At 36.5% G+C, this 20,586-nt stretch overlaps 1 protein-coding gene across 1 annotated transcript; it reads left to right on the forward strand.

Annotated features, from left to right (window-relative positions):
• Window positions 1–14,039: 14,039 nt before the first annotated feature.
• Window positions 14,040–16,099, forward strand: LOC143569983 (myb-related protein 306-like). Its single transcript, XM_077055759.1, has 3 exons — window positions 14,040–14,520; window positions 14,736–14,865; window positions 14,963–16,099. Exons 1-3 carry the CDS (start codon window positions 14,388–14,390, stop codon window positions 15,696–15,698), a joined length of 999 nt encoding a protein of 332 aa, XP_076911874.1. The 5' UTR covers window positions 14,040–14,387; the 3' UTR covers window positions 15,699–16,099.
• The last annotated feature ends 4,487 nt before the right edge of the window (window positions 16,100–20,586 follow it).

Here is a 20,586-nt window from a genome sequence, read left to right on the forward strand (position 1 = left end):
GGTAATCTCTATACACTCACCATTCCATATGCTACTCAAGTTAGGGCTAAGCACGGTTCGGTTCGATTATTAAGTGAAACCCAAACCCAAACCGAAGTAATCGGTTATTTGAATATACAAACCGTTCGGTTTTCCGGTTATTTTCGTTTTTTTTTTCAATTATGTGTAGACATTGCAAAAAACTAAAAAAATAGAAAATGAAAATGCATATTTTAAGCTTGTATAAGAACGTATTAGAGTACTACATATATATTTGATTCAAAAAACAAAAATAGGCACGTGTTGCATGGAACTATACAGAATAAAAAATTGCTAAATAGAGTTTAAAATTCAATAAAGTTTTAATTAAAAAACATTATAAGTTTTGTCACAATCTTTATTCATTATCTTATTTATCTTCAAAGTTTAGTTCATTCCTCATCATCTTGATAATCTTTATCACCATCAATCGGTTCAGTTTGTTTTTTTTCGGTTTTTTAAGAATGGATAACCGAATCGAAACCAAAAATTCTGTTTTTTATAAAAATAAAAAATTAACCGTCGGTTAATGTGTCGGTTCGGTTTTTTTCGATGCGATTTTTTCGGTTAATTCGATTTTTTTGTTCATCTCTAACTCAAGTCATTTCTCCTTTCACCTTTGCTACTATTTCTCCTGACCCGTGGCATCATCAACTGGGCCTCCGGGGGACTAATTTGTTACTTTTTCTTAAACGATCTTCTTCTATTAATTATGCAAAAATATACAAGTCGAATGTTTGGCTGCCTTAAATTTTTGACAAAAGTATTAAACTACGTTTTACGAGTTCTACTTCTTATACTTATCTACCTTTTGATATCATTTACAGTGACATATAAAACTCTCCTTTTATAGTTCAAGAAGTCAAAAATATTATATTTTGTTTTTGAAGGACATACAAACATCCTCTGGACATGCCAAGTCATCAATCTCAAGCATATTATATCTTTTTCTAATTTCTCGACACAAACTAAGACCCAATTCGAATGCACCATAAATGCCAAGATTGCGATAACGATATCGAATATACCAACATCAACTTTAAACCATTATGTGAACAAAATGGTATGGTATTTTGTTTATCTTGCAAGCATACCCCCTCTCAAAACGGGTAGGCCGAACGTATAACTTCGTCCATACACAACATCGTCTGAACCTGTCTAGCTCATGCCTCCGCCCGTAACACCTTTTGGCACCAAACCTTGCAAATGGCCACCTACATTTTAAACATTCTCTGTGGTAATAACCACTAATACATAACCTCAACACAACTTATCAATCATCGCTGGTCTTACATTCACCTACATATATTTGATTTCTAATGTTACCTCTTACTTCTTTCCACCACCATACACGAACTCGAAAATGATCCCAATCATGCACTTTTTTTGGCTACCTTACATACCATCGTTGGTACAAATGTTAGAACCACTCTACCACAAAATCCTTCTCTTGTGCCATGTCGTCTTTGAAAAACATCATGTATCCCCTTTCTTAAAAATACGCCCCATCCCACCCCTTTATCTTTTATCGCTTCATGTAAGTCAAACCCCATCTCCAATTTGAGTACACACCTTACCTATATTTCTTATTAATGACACCTAATGGCCTCCCCTCTCCTTCCATCCCCATGTTCTCTACACCAGTTCCTTATCTATCACACCAAACTCACTTATCCCGTCCCTCTAATCTGACCATACCCATGAACGTCACTGTTTCTAACGCCTCCTCTATGTTGCAACCTCCAGCACGGTCCATATATAGCTCGTAGTATGGCACCCATATCCAAACCTAAAACCTTCACGCTTCCAACATCATTCATATTCCTTGAAAGCTTTCCAAGTCCAACTCTAACCCAAATTTGAACAAAGCCAGGCTCGTTGATTATAAAGAGACATGGAAGTTAGTCTCACGCTAACTTCATATGAGTATCATTCGTTGCATATGGATTTCTAGGCATAAATAGAACTCTGGCGTTTCTTTTAAGCATTATAGGTTGCATTTTATGTGTGATGGAAGGTCTCGGTAGGTGGGTATGGGTTGCGGTGAAACTTTCGTTCTTTACTTGTTTCTATACCGGTCTATGACTTAGTTCTGCTTGCCCGTGACTAGGCCACCGGTGCTTCCTCGTGACTGGTCTATATATGGTTGCCCATGACTGGGCCATCTATGTTTGTGATACGACCCGTATACCCGCTGACCCAAGCCAGCAGACTTGACCCAGTGAGTCAGTTAAAATGGAGTGAAGAAGTCAACAATCATTAGGCACGTTTACATTTTCCCATGTTTAGTTTACATTATCTCCATGTTTGCATTATCTCCATGTTCCACTATTCATGCATTTACTTTCTGCATTCCTTGTATTTAAGTTCAGTTTGAGTTAATGAAAAAAAAATAGAGAAAATTGTTCCAAAACATTGTCTTCCTAATTCTTATTAATCTCGGAGATTGACCCACTCAAGGGTTACTATCAATTGGTGCTTTCATTCTTGAACTCTCCCATGGCTCCTAAGAAAGATACTTCCACCTCAACCACCGATGATGTTTTGCAATCCTTCTTTGATCGTATTGAAGCCACTAACACCCACACCACCACTCAACTTGCTGCTCTCCAAACCACCCTTACTACCGCCCTTGCAGCCCTCACTGAAGCCATCTCCAACATCCCCACTGCCACTGCTACTGCCACCGCCAATGCCGTCCCCCGTCTTGTTCCGCCATCACAACCACCACCAAACAATAACCTACCGCCAAACAATAACCTGCCGCCAAACGATACCCCACCGAACCGCACCACACCGCCGAACAATAACCCACCGCCAATCAACACCCCACCGAACCGCATCACACCGCCGAACAAAAACCAACCACCAAACCAAAACTCCACCCTTCGAAAACCAAAAATCCACCTACCCACTTTTGACGGTTCAAACCCCCTTGATTGGCTCTTTCAAGATACAAATTACTTTAGATACTATTCCGTCCAACCCGCTCAAAGTCTTTCCTTGGCTCAATTTTATTTTATCGGCGAAGCTCTTAGTTGGTACAAATACCTTGACAACAACAACCTCCTTACAACTTGGCCTGAGTTCGCGCGAGCCCTCGAACTCCGTTTTGGTCCATCTTCTTATGAGAACCACCAAGCGGCTTTGTTCAAGCTCCGCCAAACCACCACCGTTATCGCGTATGTTGCAGAATTTGAGCGATTGAGTAATTATGTCGTCGGCCTACCACCGGACGCCTTGCTCAATTGTTTCATTTCTGGTCTGCGATCCGATATCCAGCAGGAACTAGCAATCCGACTTCATTTCAACAAGCTGTGGGTCTTGCCAAGCTTGTGGAAGACAAACTTACTGCCATCATTCCAGCACTTTCCTTGTCACATGCCACCACATCAGAAACTAAAAAGCCGGCTCTTTTGCCAGCACCAACCACTGCTTCTTCGGCTCTTTTACCTACTTCCACTGCTGCCACACCAACCCTTCCTACCGCGCGTCTCTCACCGGAACGATTGCAACAGAGGTGAGCTTCCGGCCTATGCTTTCGTTGTCCCGAACGTTACGCGCCAGGCCATCGGTGTAACCCACCACAATTTTTACTAATTGTTGATAACACTGTTGAGATTCCAACTAATACCACCGCACCATTGCTTGAGGATAACCCGGATATTCCACGTTTCCTATCAATCTCACCGGCCCTTTTCTTTGGGATGACTACCACAACTTCCATGAAACTCACAGGTTTTATTCAAGATCACCCAGTTAGCATTCTCGTGGATTCAGGGAGTACTCATAATCTCATCCAACCCCATGTCGCATCCCTGCTTAGCCTGTCCATCAATCCGACACCACCCTTTCCGATTCTCGTGGGCAACGGTGAGCCCCTACAATGTACCGGGTTCTGCCCGAATGTTCCAGTCACGTTGAACAAAACCACAATCCAAGTTCCATTGTTTCTGTTGGCTTTCAAGGGGTATAAACTCATTTTGGGTTTCGATTGGCTTCGTTCTTTGGGACCGATAACAGCAGATTTTTCCGTTCCATCGCTCACATTCCGTCACATGGATCAGAAAGGTCACTTTGAAGGGCACCCAACCGGTCGTCTCTCCAAAGTTGCCTGGCGTTACCATCACCGACCTTGGGGACAAGGTCGAATCTGAAGGGGTGGGTATTGATACGACCCGTATACCCGCTGACCCAACCCAGCAGACCCGACCCAGTGAGTCAGTTAAAATGGAGTAAAGAAGTCAACAATCATTATGCACGTTTACATTTTCCCATGTTTAGTTTACATTATCTCCATGTTTGCATTATATCCATGTTCTCCATGTTCCACTATTCATGCATTTACTTTCTGCATTCCTTCTTGTATTTAAGTGCAGTTTGAGTTAATGAAAAAAATAGAGAAAATTGTTCCAAAACATTGTCTTCCTAATTCTTATTAATCTTGGAGATTGACCCACTCAAGGGTTACTATCAGTTTGCTCGTGATTAGACCATTTAAAGTTCGAGGGATTTCCCATCCTAACATGTTGCAACACACATAAGACCCGAAGGCTCTACACATAACCACTTACTCTTATCTACTATTATAATAAATAAAAATGTTGGTTGAACCACAAACCCATTAGTTGGTCTAATATTTTGACAAGTGGCACAATCATGTAATTTCTTATTAAATTTATTATTTAAAATACAATTTTAATTAAGATTTAAAACATTCCTTATTAGCCTTATCAATCATCACATCAATATTAAATTTACACGTTATACTTACCTACATAAATTATTTAAAATATCAATTTAATTAAGATTTAAAACATTCACTATTTATATTAAATTTACACATTATACTTACCTGCATGAATTAGATACATTAATTACTATCTTTTTAGTTGATTTGATTTAATTTTTGTTATTGTAATTGAGCTATCAAGAAGTCCCTTATTGGATATTTCGAACGGTATGTCACATTTACCATTCTATTTTGTAATTAAGTATAACTCTATTCATATTCATATTTTTTCTCTTTGCTTCATATTTGTTTACAGCTGTTAATAAAATTGCTGCTGATAAACGAAAAGCACGGAAACTACTATTATAATAAACAAAAATGTTTGTTGAACCACAAACACCTTAGTTGGCCTAACGGGTTTGATAATGAAGTATCAAATAGAAAGATAGTATGTGGGTATGTATTTTAAATTTTCATATACATTATAGATTATTATTATTATTTGGTTTTATCATTGTTTATATATACATTAGTCTAATAATAATATAAATTTTTTGCAGTGACACAACCAGGGGATCTACGTCAACTTCAGACTTGATTGATCGGGAAATTATAACAGAATTGAAGAGTATGTTAGACTCTCAAAATGTTTTGGTCAAAACATACAAAATGGTTAGAGATTGTTACAAACGAGTTCCAAATTGCAACCTAAAACTTCGTCTTATTGGAAAAAAGGCAACAAGATGGAAGAACATATAACTTACCAACCACATCTGAAGTTGCATCTCTTATTGTTGGACACATTAATGATTCATATGAAAGTCGAGATATTATTGTAGAAATGCAATCCGAAGAGCATAAACGTATTAGTGAACTGCATCCTTCGCACATTGGTCTTCATTATCCTATAATATTTCCGTATGGCGAGGATTGCTACAGAATTGACATTCCACACAGAGCAGCATTAAGTTCATTTAATAAAAAAATGAAAAAATTTACAATGAGAGAATTCTTTGCTTATAGAATTCAAGATAGGGATAACGAATTTTCATTGATTCTTATTTCACGTAGGCTGTATCAACAATTTTTAGTTAATGAGTACAAAATGATTTAAAGTGAAAGACTTTTTTTTGGTGTGTCATCAACAAAAACATCTTTGATGTGAAACTTATGAGAACCTACCCAATTTACATACTCAAGGAAATGATGATGTTTCTAAAATTAGAACCCGTGTAATATTACCTTCATCTTTCACCGGTGGTGCTAGATATATGATGCAAAATTATCTAGATGCAATGTTACTATGTAAGTGGTTTGGATATCCAGATTTTTTCATAACCATCACATGTAATCCAAAATGCCAAGAATTAAACGTTTTCTTAAAAATACCAACATCGATCCTGAAGACAGGCATGGTATCTTATCTAGAATATTTATAGTATTTAAAATGAAGCTTGATTCAATTATTAAGGACCCAAAAGAAAAAAAAACTACTTGGTAGAGCTTCAGCAGGTATTTTTCATTTTATTTAATAATGTAATATTTATACAATAAATATTACAATTTTAGATATTGTTTATTTTAGTGTATAGTAACCATATAACCGTTTACAATATGTACAAACTAATGTTGTATTCTTTGTTTACAGTTATGGTAGAACTGGTAAAAACTTTTTGTGGAAGACACTTTCTGCTTCAATAAGATCCAAAGGAGAAATAGTTTTGAATGTTGCTTCAAACGACATTGCATCTTTATTATTGTAGGGAGGAAGTACAACACATTCAAGGTTTGGAATTTCTATAAATCTTACTGAGGTTTCATCTTGTGGAATTAAAAAAAACACTAATGCTGCCCATTTATTAGAGAAAATAAAGTTATTTATATGGGACGAGGCACCTGTGACTCATAAACATGCGTTTGAAGATTTGGACAGAACCTTGAGAGACATGTTAGGTCAAAATGGTAACATGAATTGTGAAAGGCCATTTGGTGGAAATGTTGTCGTTTTTTGTGGTGATTTTAGACAAACGCTTCCTATTGTTCAAGGCGGCACTAGGCAAAACATTGTTAATGCATCTTTGTGTTCATCCTGCCTTTGGGGTATTTGCAAACTACTTAAACTAACAAAAAACATGAGGTTAACTGTTGGAAGTGACAAATCTAAAATACAATAAACAAAAGAGTTCGCTAATTGGCTTTTGGATCTAGGAGAGGGAAAATTTGGTGGTCAAAATGATGGTGACACGACTTTTGATATTCATGACGATATTCTTATTAAGGATACCAGTGATCCTATTTCACAATTAATTAACTTTGTATATCCTTGCATCCTCATAGACTATGAAAATCCATATTTCTTTAGTGAAGGAGCCTTACTCACCAACAAATGAGGTCGTTGAGGAAGTTAACGATCGTTTGCTGTCCATGTTTCCAGGAGAAGAGAAAGAATATCTTAGCTCTGATAATATATGTTCAGATGAAAATGTTTGTGGCACGCTTCAAGAAAATATGTACTTTCCTGATGTTTTAAATGGATTAAAAATTTATGGAATGTCAAATCACAAGTTAGACTAAAAGCCGGAGTACCGATCATGCTACTTAGAAATGTTTACCGAAAAAATGGTCTATGTAATGAAACAAGACTACAGGTAAAGAGACTTTATAATCTTGTTATTAAAGTTGTCATATCTGGAACTAATATTGGTGACCACACTTATATTTCGAGAACAAATCTTATATCAACAGATAAAAAAATTCCATTCAGGTTTCAAAGGAGGCAGTTTCCGGTTTCTGTTTGTTTTGCAAAGACAATCAATAAAAGCCAAAGCCAATCACTTTCTAGGGTTGGTTTATTTCTTAAACAACCAGTTTTCGCCCATGGCCAGTTATATGTTGCGCTGTCTAGAGTTGAAACAAGATGACTCAAAGTACTCATTTTTTATGAAGATGGTCAAGTTTAAAAAAATACTACGAACGTTGTATATAAAGAGATTTATAGAGAGCTTTGTCATGTAATTCTATTTGTCTTTATTGTAATTTATTAGATGTATTAAGTGCATCTTTAGATTCATTGACTTTTTTATAATATAATTTATCCAACTCGTGTATCACACGGGTACCTAAACTAGTTTATTAATAAAATAAAATTCAATTCCGATTGCGGATGGTTTGCTCAAGGCTATCTCTGCGATGGTTAATTTATTTTTGGGGGAAGGTATCCTAAGGTGTTGGCAGAGTTTGTTGCGTCTGCCCACTTACGTCGTTGCTTAAACCGAACAATGGGATTAGACCTATTGCCGTTGGGGCCATTTGGAGGCGGTTGGTCTCTAAGGTGGCTATGAGGGGTGTCGGGAAGGATATGGCTAAATACCTCGGTGACTTTCAATTTGGAGTGAGAGTCCCTAGTGGGGCAGAGGCCGTGCTCCATAGCGCGAACAGGTTTCTAAATCAGTTTCATTCGGATGGGTCATTGGCTATGCTTAATGTTGATTTCTCCAATGCCTTCAACTTAGTCGATAGGACGAACCTTCTACATGAGGTCCAGAGTCGATGTCCTTCCATTTCTCTTTGGGTGGATTTTTTATACGGGCAGTCGGCTAGATTATATGTGGGTGATACTTACATTAATTCCACCACTGGGGTTCAACAGGGGGACCCTCTTGGGCCTCTCCTTTTTGCCTTAGTTTTGCACCCACTTGTCCACCAAATCAGAGATCGGTGCAAGCTTCTCTTTCATGCTTGGTACTTGGATAATGGCACGATTATCGGGGATACTAGAGAGGTGGCCAAAGCATTAAATATTATCAGGTCTGAGGGGCCTCGTTTGGGTCTTGAATTAAACATTACAACGTGCAATGGGGTGAAGGTACATGAGGGGTTGTTCCGTTGCGGGATTGGAAGGCCGGTGCTTGGCGAGAAACTCCTTGGTGGTGTTGTAAGCCGGGATGCGGGGTTTTTCAGCAGTTTGGCTATGAAAAAGGCATATAGCACTGTGGAATTGATGAGCTGTCTCCCAAGACTTCGGGATCCTCAATGCGAGCTTCTTTTGCTTCGCTAATGTATGGGAGTCGCCAAGCTTTTGTTCGGTTTGAGAACGTGCCAACCTATGTATGAAGGGAAGCTGTTTCTATATTTGACAATGGCCTTCGAATGGCGATTGAGGACATCGTGGTTTGTGGAGGTCCGTTCTTTGGGGATCTCCAATGGAGGTTGGCATCACTTCCGACCCGTTATGGGGGGTTGGGTCTCTGTTCGGCCGATGATGTATCTACATATGCTTTTGTGGCTTCGAGAGCACAATCGTGGTGTTTGCAAGACCATATTCTTCGGGGTTGTGATATTTATGGGTTGGACTCTGATTATGGGTGTGCGATGGAACGTTTACGTACTTCACTTCCATATTTTGATCTTAACGGGTTCTCTAATAAGGACATCGCCCCCCTAAAGCCCAACATGTTGTGGCGAGTGCCTTATTTAGTGGAATCGTTAAGAGTTTAGAAGTGAAGTTTGATCTATCCCCTCGCCAAAAGGCAGTGCTTGAATGCCTTCGGGCTCAAGATTTTCTAACGGCCATCCCCATTGAAGGATTAGGCCAACATATGTCGGGTTTGGAGTATCGGGCTATCCTTAAGTACCGGTTAATGATCCCTATGTTCTCGACTGATGAGCCTTGCCCAATTTGTCTCAAGGTCTGTTTGAATTCTTTTGGTGATCATGCGGTGCATTGCAAAGAATTGCCTGGATTTAAATACAGACATGATTTGGTTAGGGATGTTTTGTGTGATGTTCTTAAACGGGCAGGGATTTCTACTAAAAGGAGGCCCCTAAAAGGAGGTCTACTTTACGACCAGCTGATATTCTTTTGTTCGGGTGGGGGGTGGGACACGCCTGTGTGGATCTTATTGGGCTCAGGGACCGTGGGTTTGTTGTAGGTCAGGCTGCGTTGAAGGCTGAATCGGGCAAAGTTGTTAAACACGAGAAAGCTTGTTTAGATAATCAACATGTCTTTCTACCATTTGCCTTTGATACATTTGGTTTTCTGCCCCAGAGGCTGTGGATTTTTTGAGTAGGGTTCAGCGTGTCGTACACGGAACCTCTTCAACTCCTAGGTCCCAAAACTTCGTTTTTAGCAGGATTGGCTTTGCCATTCAAAAGGGGGTTGCGGCGCAGCTTGTTGACCGTTTACCTGCCACTTTATTGTAATCGTTTTATAGTAAATTATATATAAGTGGATTATAGTAAAAAAACAAAAAAAAAAAAACAAAACATACAAATGCTTCTTTGATTACTTCATGACTAAGCAACGGACCGTTAGTATACCGGCGTCGGTCTTCCGCCTGGTTAAATCCTCGGTGGACCGTTTGGAATACGGTGGTAGTGCACAGGAACTAGACTTTCAAAGTTTTACAATTAATAAAGATGCTTTCTTTATTCAAGTAAGAAATTGGTAGTATCATATCGTATACTTAAACGTATACAGATAATTAATTAAAACTTACTTGAATATAAAAATGATTCAACATATTGTCTCTTTGAGTGTAGTCTTCGGGTTTGTTCTTGACTTTAACACTTGAACTAACTAAATCCGTTATCGTTGGGTCCCTTAAAACAATTTTTGTGCATCTAATTAGACGGTTGTGCTTGTCTCCCCTACAACAATTAGAACAATAGGCGTACAATCGGATGCTGGACATAATTTCAGACTCCAAGTCAAAAGTCCTAATTGTAACATGTTTCCAAATTATATCGTTATTAAAATAGGTAATGTCTTGGCTAACAAGTTAGGTTAGTTTATATAAACCAAATTATTGTTAGACATTGTAGAATGTATGTGAGATGCAATCGAGTTAGGGATCTAGAGACACACACAATATGTTACTGAGTTAGGATTCATCTAGATGCAACCAAGTTAGTGTTTATCAAGAGTAAAACCAAAGTCAGGGTTTGAAAGATTGTAATTAGTTTTTTGAGTTATGTTTTCTAATCAATATAAACAAGAGTTAGTTGTTTAATTTGTGTTTGTATATTAATCAGGACTTGACCGCAGATGGCTCTCGCACCTGATAAAGAAACAAATTGTTGATAATCTTGAGTTTGTGGAAAAATGAAAGATAAATTTGGTGAATAAAGATTAACAAGAGTGCTCCTCTTCAAATATTCTTGAAAAAAAAAAACGAAAGTTGCATCTTCACTTAGGTGTTGTTTGTTTTTTCAGATGTAAAATGTCTGCAATTTGCGGACCATATCTGCAGACATATGTGGTAAAAGAATGTGCCAAGCCTCTACAGTCTGCAATAAAAATACTGTTTGTTTTTTAACATTTGTAAAGTTCTAAAAAAACAAAACTTTAACTAAACCGATTTTTCCCAAGAAACCAATATTCCAGTGTTATAAAACCAATTTAATTTCTAGAAACTCCAATGCAAATAATACACAAAACACGTTTTAAGTTTACAAAAGAAGTTTCAAAGTACAACAAATGTATATTTGTTTAAAAATAACAGTAATATACAATAACTTCTCAATCCGACGTTTTAATACTTGCAACCCAAACAAATGTCTTCATTTTTGAAACCCGAATCAAAGCCTTCATTCTTGCAACTCGAACTTTAGCAACTGCCTAACGATACATAATATTACATTAATATAACAAACAATAAACACGTTAATGTATATGACACAAACAAACCTATAACATTCGATATTTACAAGATTTTCATTAGACCAAAAACATTCAACAACATTTTTTATTAAAACACATTAATCAATTCCAAGTAACAAGCAAAAAGATCTTCCTTAGACTTAACTTTCTACAAACTTTTTCAACCAAAAACTAATAATAATTGAACAATTATGCAAAATTATAATTGAACTAAAAACTAATAAGAATTCAACAAATCAATATTTACAAACTTTTTTCAACTAAAAACCTAATAAGAACCTAACTGAACAAATCAATTAGCAAGATTTCAATTAATAAAACTTAATAACCCAATTGAACAAACCAATTAACAACAATCAAACATAAACATTTCAAGGCACAAATCAAACATAAACATAAAGAATTTTGCAAGGCACAAATCAAACCTAAACATAACGCAAAATGGATCAAAAAGTAAAACTAAAACGAAACGGGTCAAAAATCAAAAATCCATCCTCATAGGTTTCAATTTAATACACTAATGTCACTTATGACTCGTGCCATCATTAACCAAGTATTTGAAAATTAATCTAGATAAAATCAAGAATCAAGATTGTAATCTAAGGAAAATCACTTTAATCAAGATTGTAATAAAAAATCAAACCTTAACAAATCAAAGAGGAGAAGAGAGTGGTCGGCGACAGTTTGCTGGAGAGAGAGAGAGAGAGGCCGGTGGTGGCGGAGGAGAGGTAACGGTGGAGGTTAGGGTTGGAGGAGAAGGAGAAGGCGGTTTCTTGTTTCTAGGGTTGGAGGAGGGGAGAACGTAATGTTTTATGTCTGATGTAGAAAAGAAGAGGAGAAGAGATTAGAAGTCACAAGTCCATGTATTCTAGGAAAAGAGAGCGCACTGACTTTTTTTAATGAAATGTCTTCTGAAGAACAAAAACACTGTAGACCACAATGTCTGTGCGTGGTCTGTGCGGGCCGTACGGTGCAAACAAAAAAGACCAGGAAGAGCTTTTGAGAAAAAAACACACGACCCCTTAATTGCAACAATTTGCTATTATCTCTCAGTTCCTAATGTGTGATCCTTTTCTCTTTCTTTAAAATTTGAACATTGAAGTTCATTTTATATTCAAACACACAGGAACCAAAAGTCCATATGTTAGAGCATTCACATTCAATCTATCCAAGTATGTGAGTGGAGTTTTTATAATGTAATGAGTGATTTAGGGTGTTGTGAGTAGAGCAGAGAAATGTTGTGACTTTTCATTATATTTGAAAAGTTATTGTTCATGCCTCATAATTTTTTAATATATTTTAAAAATGGGTGTGAGTGAAAGAAAGATAAATGGTAATGATAAATATATAAAAAATATTATTTAATTGAAAAGGAAAAAGATTATGTAATGATTTATAGTGTAATTTTAGATTTGAAGATAGAAAATTGAATGAGAATGCTCTTATATTGTAGGGTCAAGTTATTCTACAAAGTGGGACACAAATTAGGATGATGAGAAAGATTTTTAGAAAAAAAAAACCTAAAAAATATAATAAAAAATCATAACTTAATTTTTTTTTTAAATTGAATAATGTAAAAAAGCAAAAATGTTTCCACCGTCTTCTTCTTTCTAAAAAAAACCTCGAAAAAGACATAATTGTGTTTTGTGTTTATTTTTGTCATTATTGCGTCTTATTTCCTTAACATTGTGTCTTTTTTTCTTGATATTGTTTTATATTACAAAACATTGTGTTCTATTTCGTTTAAAATTGTGTTAAATTTTTCGACCTATTGTGTTTTTTTATTTATCATTGTGTTGTTTGTTTATTTCGGCATTGTGTCTTTTTTCTTGATATCGTGTCTTTTCATCGTTTTTTTTAACTGAAATGACGGAGAAAATATTTTGGTTTTTTTTTTATTTATATTTTGAGTTATGATTTTTTACTATTATTTTTTGAATTTTTGTTGAGTGGTTTTTTGTGTGCCTAAAAATCTTTCTTTCACTTTTTATTTTTGTCTTTCTTTGTATTTTAACTTTACTCTGTATTGTATTAACCATGAATAAATTATTTTAATACAAATTTATGAGACAAACCAAAACCTTTGGTTTATTTATGTCATGAATTATGAGAGGAAACAAAATATCCATATTATACCATGACAAAGATTAAGAAAAGAAAGTGCTAACAATTTCCTATTTCAAACATTGAAATCCCATCATATTCGTTCCGACTGTCCGATTTCAAATATTGGTACCTCATTCATCTTAACTTCATTTTAGATATGGTTTAGTTTATTATGAAGCTCTCACTACGTATAACACGAACCTAGAAATAATTCACTATAATTTTCACTATAATTTTTTCAACAAATGCTAGCAACAAGGAAAAGAACTAACTTGAAAGCACATTTGTAGTATGAAAAGTGAACATGAACCGATTTTTGTCACATAGATCACTCATCTAACTACTATTTTATTTGTAACAAAGGGCATTTGATTCAATGGTATATGATATGAATTAGGAGTAAATTATTAGATTTTACAGAAAAATAATAAAAACAAAACTAACATATTTGTAATACATATCTCAGAAAGTTGATTAATTAACATTCCTATACATTGTTTGTCTTTATTTCTCTCTTAATATTCATTAAGCAAAAAGCTGACTTTTGCAAACTGGATTAAATGCTTCTTGCTGTCTTCTTTTGACTCTTTGTTGAGGTTTTCATGAGAGAGAGAGAGAAGCCATTTCTCCACTCATTTCTTTGGTCATCTTGTGATTACATCACGACCTCTTCCTCATCTTCTGTTTTCTCTCTCTTATTTCTTTCTTCAAGTCTATATATAGTGTACAACCTAAGGGTTATCCCAACCCAAACATTACTGTCTTGCCATTTTTGTCTAAAGTTGAATCACAATAAACTAAAACACACCCTAACACACATAGCTAGTGAGTGTGACAATTGGAATAGAAGATTTATCTTGAACCAATTAAATGGGAAGACCACCTTGCTGTGACAAGATAGGTGTGAAGAAAGGGCCATGGACACCAGAAGAAGACATAATATTAGTCTCTTATATTCAGAGAAATGGTCCTGGGAATTGGAGATCTGTTCCTACTAATACTGGTATTTTATCTATAAATCTTTTCCTCTTTGTTAATTCTAGTTTTTCATTTAGAGGTGAGTTGGTTAGCTCATTAAATTAGGGTATTTATTGTATTCTGCCACTTTATTTATTCATGAAATTTTAGCTTTTTATATCCTTCATTAGTTACGATTGTTTTTCTTTTTTTTTTTTGCTTGTTAAGTTGACACTAATTTACATGGTTTTGTGAATTTAGGTTTGCTAAGATGCAGTAAGAGTTGCAGACTGCGTTGGACGAATTATCTCCGGCCAGGTATTAAGCGCGGCCATTTCACTGAGCAAGAGGAGAAGATGATCATCCATCTTCAAGATCTTCTTGGAAATAGGTAGGTTTAATTTTATTTTTTCTTCTCTTGAATTAAAAGTTCAAAATTTTAGGTAACAAAAATGACTGATTTTGATCATTTTTAATTTTTATGGTAGATGGGCAGCAATAGCTTCGTATCTTCCACAAAGAACAGATAACGACATCAAGAATTACTGGAACACCCATCTCAAGAAAAAGCTTGACAAGCTCAAAGGCAATTCGGATCAAGAAAACCCTCATCATCATGACCATCATCATAGAAGACATGCCGATTCAAAGCGGCGTCACTCATTGCCGTCATCCGAAACCACCATGACCAAAGGTCAATGGGAACGAAGGCTACAAACCGATATCCATTTGGCGAAACAAGCCCTTTGTGAAGCCTTATCTATCGACAATAAATCTATCAGTCTACCTGATTTACCCCCATCTCAAAGTACCGCATCTTACGCATCAAGTGCGGAGAATATTGCACGGTTGCTCCCAAACTGGATGAGTAGTTCCAAGAAATCTTCACAAGCGGGCTCTGAAAGTATTGAAACAACACAAACTCGGAGTTCATTGATCACACAGCAGTTTCAAATTAGTCCCCATAGTGATGGCCTTCAACTTGGATCCAATAATGACCTAATTCACAAGAATCAGAAAATAAACTACTGCTCAAATTGCAGCTACTCGGATGTTTCACAGTCCGTTTCGGCTGAAACAAGTGTGTTCCAAGATGAAAGTAAACCGGATACGAAAGATAAAATGCCACCTCTTAGTTTTCTTGAAAAATGGCTTTTTGATGATGCTACTACTGAAGCAGACCTTATGAACATGTCTTTAGAAGAAAGTGATGGCTTCTTCTAACTTCTTTATTTATTTATGTCCGGCCGGTTTAAGGGGGTGTTTGGGATTCTTTATTTTTTAACTCCTTATGACTTATGGAAAGTCATAAGTTACAACCTTATGACTTATAGAACTTTTTCTCACATATTAAGCACATTCAAACAATTTTTTAACTATAAGGAGACAAAAATAAGGAATCCAAAACACCTACTAAGTTTTAGGTGAAAAAAAGTGTAAATTAATTATATCCGGTAGTTATTGTAGTTTATTACTTAGTATAGTAATACGATGTATGTATGTGTATGCTGCATAAAGAGTAATAATGCCAGCATGCTACTTTCAATTGTCTGAGGAGTAAACAATGTATAGCTCCTGTCAAAGGTGGAAACGGATTTGATGAAATTTATAGTTTCTTTTAAAAAATATAAAAGTTGGTGAAAAAATTGTTCTTTGGGCATTTTGTTAGTTAATGTTTTAAGTGTGGGACTTAATCTTTGAAATTCTGGAGTATCTTTTAATTTTAATTATTCTATAAATATAAGGAAATGTGTAAGGCCCCGATTCTTGACATCTCGACCACAGAATTTGGATTTACTCATAAACAAAGTCCAAATCAGAAAACTCATTCATTTGCAGCGAAAATAAAATGTTAAAACATTCAAGTCATACGATTAAAACATAAACATCTTGTCTTAGCATTCAAACCTAAACAAAACATTCTCTTTTTGAATGCAAGCCAGCCAGCTTCTGATAGCCCCGTGTGTACCTCAAGCCGACCACTTGCATCTATTTACTTGCATGCATACTAAAAGTTAGTTATTCTGAATGATATCTAGTTGAACAAGCAACAGACAATTCTTACACATTCATGCATTCACGTCTGTATCATAAGACAGACAGACATGCATGCATGCATGCATGCATAACCTGCTCTTTCATTATTCTTAGCATTCTTTCTTTTTTACTCATATTCTTTCACGACATATATATGGCCCGTCGACCATATATACACATCGATACTCGCCTTTAACGCGCATACGATCTGTAGATCCTTCATGTGATGATGAGCATGTCGTATAGATAAAATTTGGAGTGTTTTTCAATGTTTGATTGTAATCAACATGAACAATTTAGTTTAAAACAAGTAGATTCCAGGTATGTGTTTATGAATAGGTGTTCAAACATATAAAGTCAAAATATGTAAAAATTGTACGTCCAAATGGTATTTTTGGTGTTGGCAAATTAAATGACACACTAATCACTCAAATCAGCGTTGATGACCGAAAGACAAAAGCACATACACCAATCAGCCGGTGTTCGGATGGTGGAGTGTTATGTGCCTTATATCCAAGGCTTGATGCAAAACTACTATCAAGTCAGGGGTTTCACCAGATGCACTCTCTCTATTTCTAAGGGGTAGAGGTAATGTTGTCTACATCTTACCCTTCTTAGACCCTATCATAGCTTTGCTATTTATGGGATTTACTGAGTATGATGATGATGACAACGACGACTAATCACTCAAATAAGCATTAGCTCTTTTGGACCACGACTGTTTTAGGTTGACTTGGTCCATTTTGTACAAAAGTAACTCTTTTGAAAAGGTAATTATGTTTAATTTGTTGGATGCAGGCATGAGGAATAATGCAAAGAATGTAAGGTGATGGAGTGATTTTGGTGTTATAACAGTGATGATCCTAAAAAAGTTAGTGTTAGTTTGTAAAATAAATATTCTTTTTTTATTTAATTTGTTTTTTATAATTCTTAGTTTTCTGAAACATAAATGCTGGTGCTTGGATGATATATTCACTAATTATTTTTATTTTTATAACACACAGGAAATGATTGTTATTTTACTTTTGAAATTTTGAATTAACTTTTGATAAGATATTCTAATTTTACGTTTATTTTTTATTTGTTTCGAATGTTCAATTGGAAAAAGTTTGTACTCGACCAGAACATGAAGAGGATTAATGTGTTAAAAGGGGCCCATTGTTTTGAATGTCCAATGGGTAAAAGTTTGTATCCGACCAAAACATGAAGATGATTAATGTGATAAAAGGGGGACATTAGTTGCATTTTTGTTTCGGTTCACAATTGATAAGAATATGAAGCTATTAGGCTATGCGTAGTGGAGAGGCTATAAATGGGGGCGAATTGTGACACGTGGTGTCCAGTCAGTAAAGGGGGCGAACTTATTTTTAAGGTGTAATGATGTAGGGGCTAGAAGGAAGCACGGTTTTATTACGATAAATCATTCTGACTTGATTTAATTCATCATATTGAAAATGTGACAATCTTACTATTTTCCAACCTCTATTTTTATTATATTATTACAACAATATTTGAAGATGCAATGTAAAGCTAATTCAAATATGTAAGATTGAACGTCAATCGAACGGTTAGGGCAACACATGTCGGCAGTGGAGTATTGGCCCATTCTTAAATATCGTTTAATGATCCCACTATTCCCAGTTGATGAGCCATGCCTGGTGTGCCGTAAAGTTTGTTTGGATAATTTTTGTGAGCATGCCATTCATTGCAAGGAGCTTCCGGGTTTTAAATATAAACATGATTTGATCAGAGATGTCCTTTACGATGTGTTGAAACGAGCGGGGATCTCGACAAAAAAAAGAAGCTCCTGTGAATTTCCTATCAGATCCCCTTGAAGGGAGGTCTACTCTTTGGCCTGCAGATGTTCTTGTGTTTGGATGGGCAGGGGGAAGCACGCTTGCATTGACCTTACTGGAGTATCCCTTTTGTTGGGCTTAGAGATATCATGTTTGTTGTTAGGCATTCTGTGTTGAAGGCGAAATCAGGGAAAAGTGCTAAGCATGAGAAAGAATGTGTCGAGAATCAACACGTCTCCATTCCTTTTTCTTTTGATACATTTGGGTCCCTTGCCCTCGAAGCTATTACGTTTCTTAAAATAGTTCAACGGGTCGTGCACAGTAACTTATCGATGTCAAAGAACGATAACTTCGTTTTTAGTAGGATCCGGTTTGCCATTCAAAAGGGGGTGACGACGCAGCTTGTTGCCCGCTTATCCACCTCTCTACTATAATTGGATCCTTTTATCTATAATATATATAAACGAAAACATAAAAATCCTATGTGTCGCGATGTGGTCGCTCCCCCTTTGTAAGGCCCCGTTACCGGTAGCCCTACTTTCGTGTTGGATTTACTCATAAACGCAGTTCTAAATATCAGAGTTAATTAAAACATTCCCAGAATATGAAAGCTTTCATAAAATATTTCATAACAAAACACGTCTTGTCTTAAAACATCATTTTGTCTTTCAAAATAAACGAAACATTAAACTTAAATGTCTTGAGTCTTCCGATGCCAGCCTCTTATTCAGTGCCACGTGTCTCCTCAAGCGAGCTGCCTCATCCTACTCACCTGCGTACATACTAAAAGTCAACTACGCTGAGTGAGTTCTAGTTAATCATACACTATACAATACACATAAACTTATATTCTTTCATTCATACTTTCATACTTTCTTTTGTATTAACTTACTTTCATATCTTACGTTATAAAGAGCATTACGCCCTACATTCCTCGAGTATTATTAGGGCTCGGTACCCTCCTTCCTCGAGTATTATTAGGGCTCGGTACCCTCCTTCCTCGAGTATTATTAGGGCTCGGTACCCTCTTTCCTCGAGTATTATTAGGGCTCGGTACCCTCTTTCCTCGAATATTAGTAGGGTTCGGTTCCCTAGTTCTCGAATATTAGTAGGGTTCGATTCCCTCTTCGTTACCATACAACCATACATCATACCTCGAGTATTATTAGGGCCCGGTACCCTCTTCGTAACCATACAACCATCCTTTCCTTCTTTTGTTAACTTTATCACATTCATACACATAAGCATACATATCATACTTACCTTATACTTAGCGTTACAACCTGACAGTACGTGCAATATCCGAAGATCGTTCACGTACCGTCAAGCCATCATTCATACATATCACATCATTCACATAAGGCATACACTTATCTCTTAGGATAAGCGTATTAACAAACATATCGAGTATGCACACAGCCCCAAAAACATAACACATAATTGGGGCTAGAAACTCACCTGAACACGGTTACGTTCACCGTTAATCGTAATCCCTTTCTTCAGTTGTGCACGGCTGACTGTATAACTAGTATACGTATCAATTAACTATCACTACTCATATCATCTTACTAGTCTTAACTACTACCCACAACGAACGGGGGTCCGGGGGTAGCGCCCCTGGCAGCGGGGTCTAGGGGCGGCAGCCCCTAGCAGGGTCCAAGGGGCAGAGCCCCTGGCTGGGGTCGAGCTGCCAGGTCAGCTTGGAAAAATTTTATTTACATTAACTGTCTTAACACATTTTCCATTAGGTTTTTAATTTATTTTCTAAGCGAACTTAACTTTAGGCGAAGTTAAACCTTAAGCGAACTTAGCTTTAGGCGAAGTTATCAGTTAGGCGAACTTGGCCTTAGGCGAAGTTATCAGTTAGGCGAACTTGGCCGTAGGCGAAGTTATCAATTAGGCGAACTTGGCCTTAGGCGAAGTTATCAATTAGGCGAACTTGGCCTTAGGCGAAGTTATCAATTAGGCGAACTTGGCCTTAGGCGAAGTTACCAGTTAGGCGAACTTGGCCGTAGGCGAAGTTAAGCTTTGAAGGCCAAGTTATGCTTTGAAGGCGAAGTTAAGCTTTTGCAGGCGAAGTTGTTCAGGTCAGCTACGGGTTTGGTTTTTATCAAGCATTTTGGCGATTTTAATACCCTTGTTATGGTTTGACATCACCCCCTACGTTCCCTAACCGTTTTCGTTCGTATATATATCCCGTATATACTATAAAGCTTGGACCTTTAAGGTAAAAACGTTCAATACTACGTAAACTTTAAAGGTCAAGAACATACCTTTTA

Source organism: Bidens hawaiensis, unplaced genomic scaffold (assembly GCF_021521415.1).
Source record: "Bidens hawaiensis isolate Kalapana, Puna unplaced genomic scaffold, B.hawaiensis_p1.1 tig00024810_1, whole genome shotgun sequence".
Classification (NCBI taxonomy): domain Eukaryota; kingdom Viridiplantae; phylum Streptophyta; class Magnoliopsida; order Asterales; family Asteraceae; genus Bidens; species Bidens hawaiensis.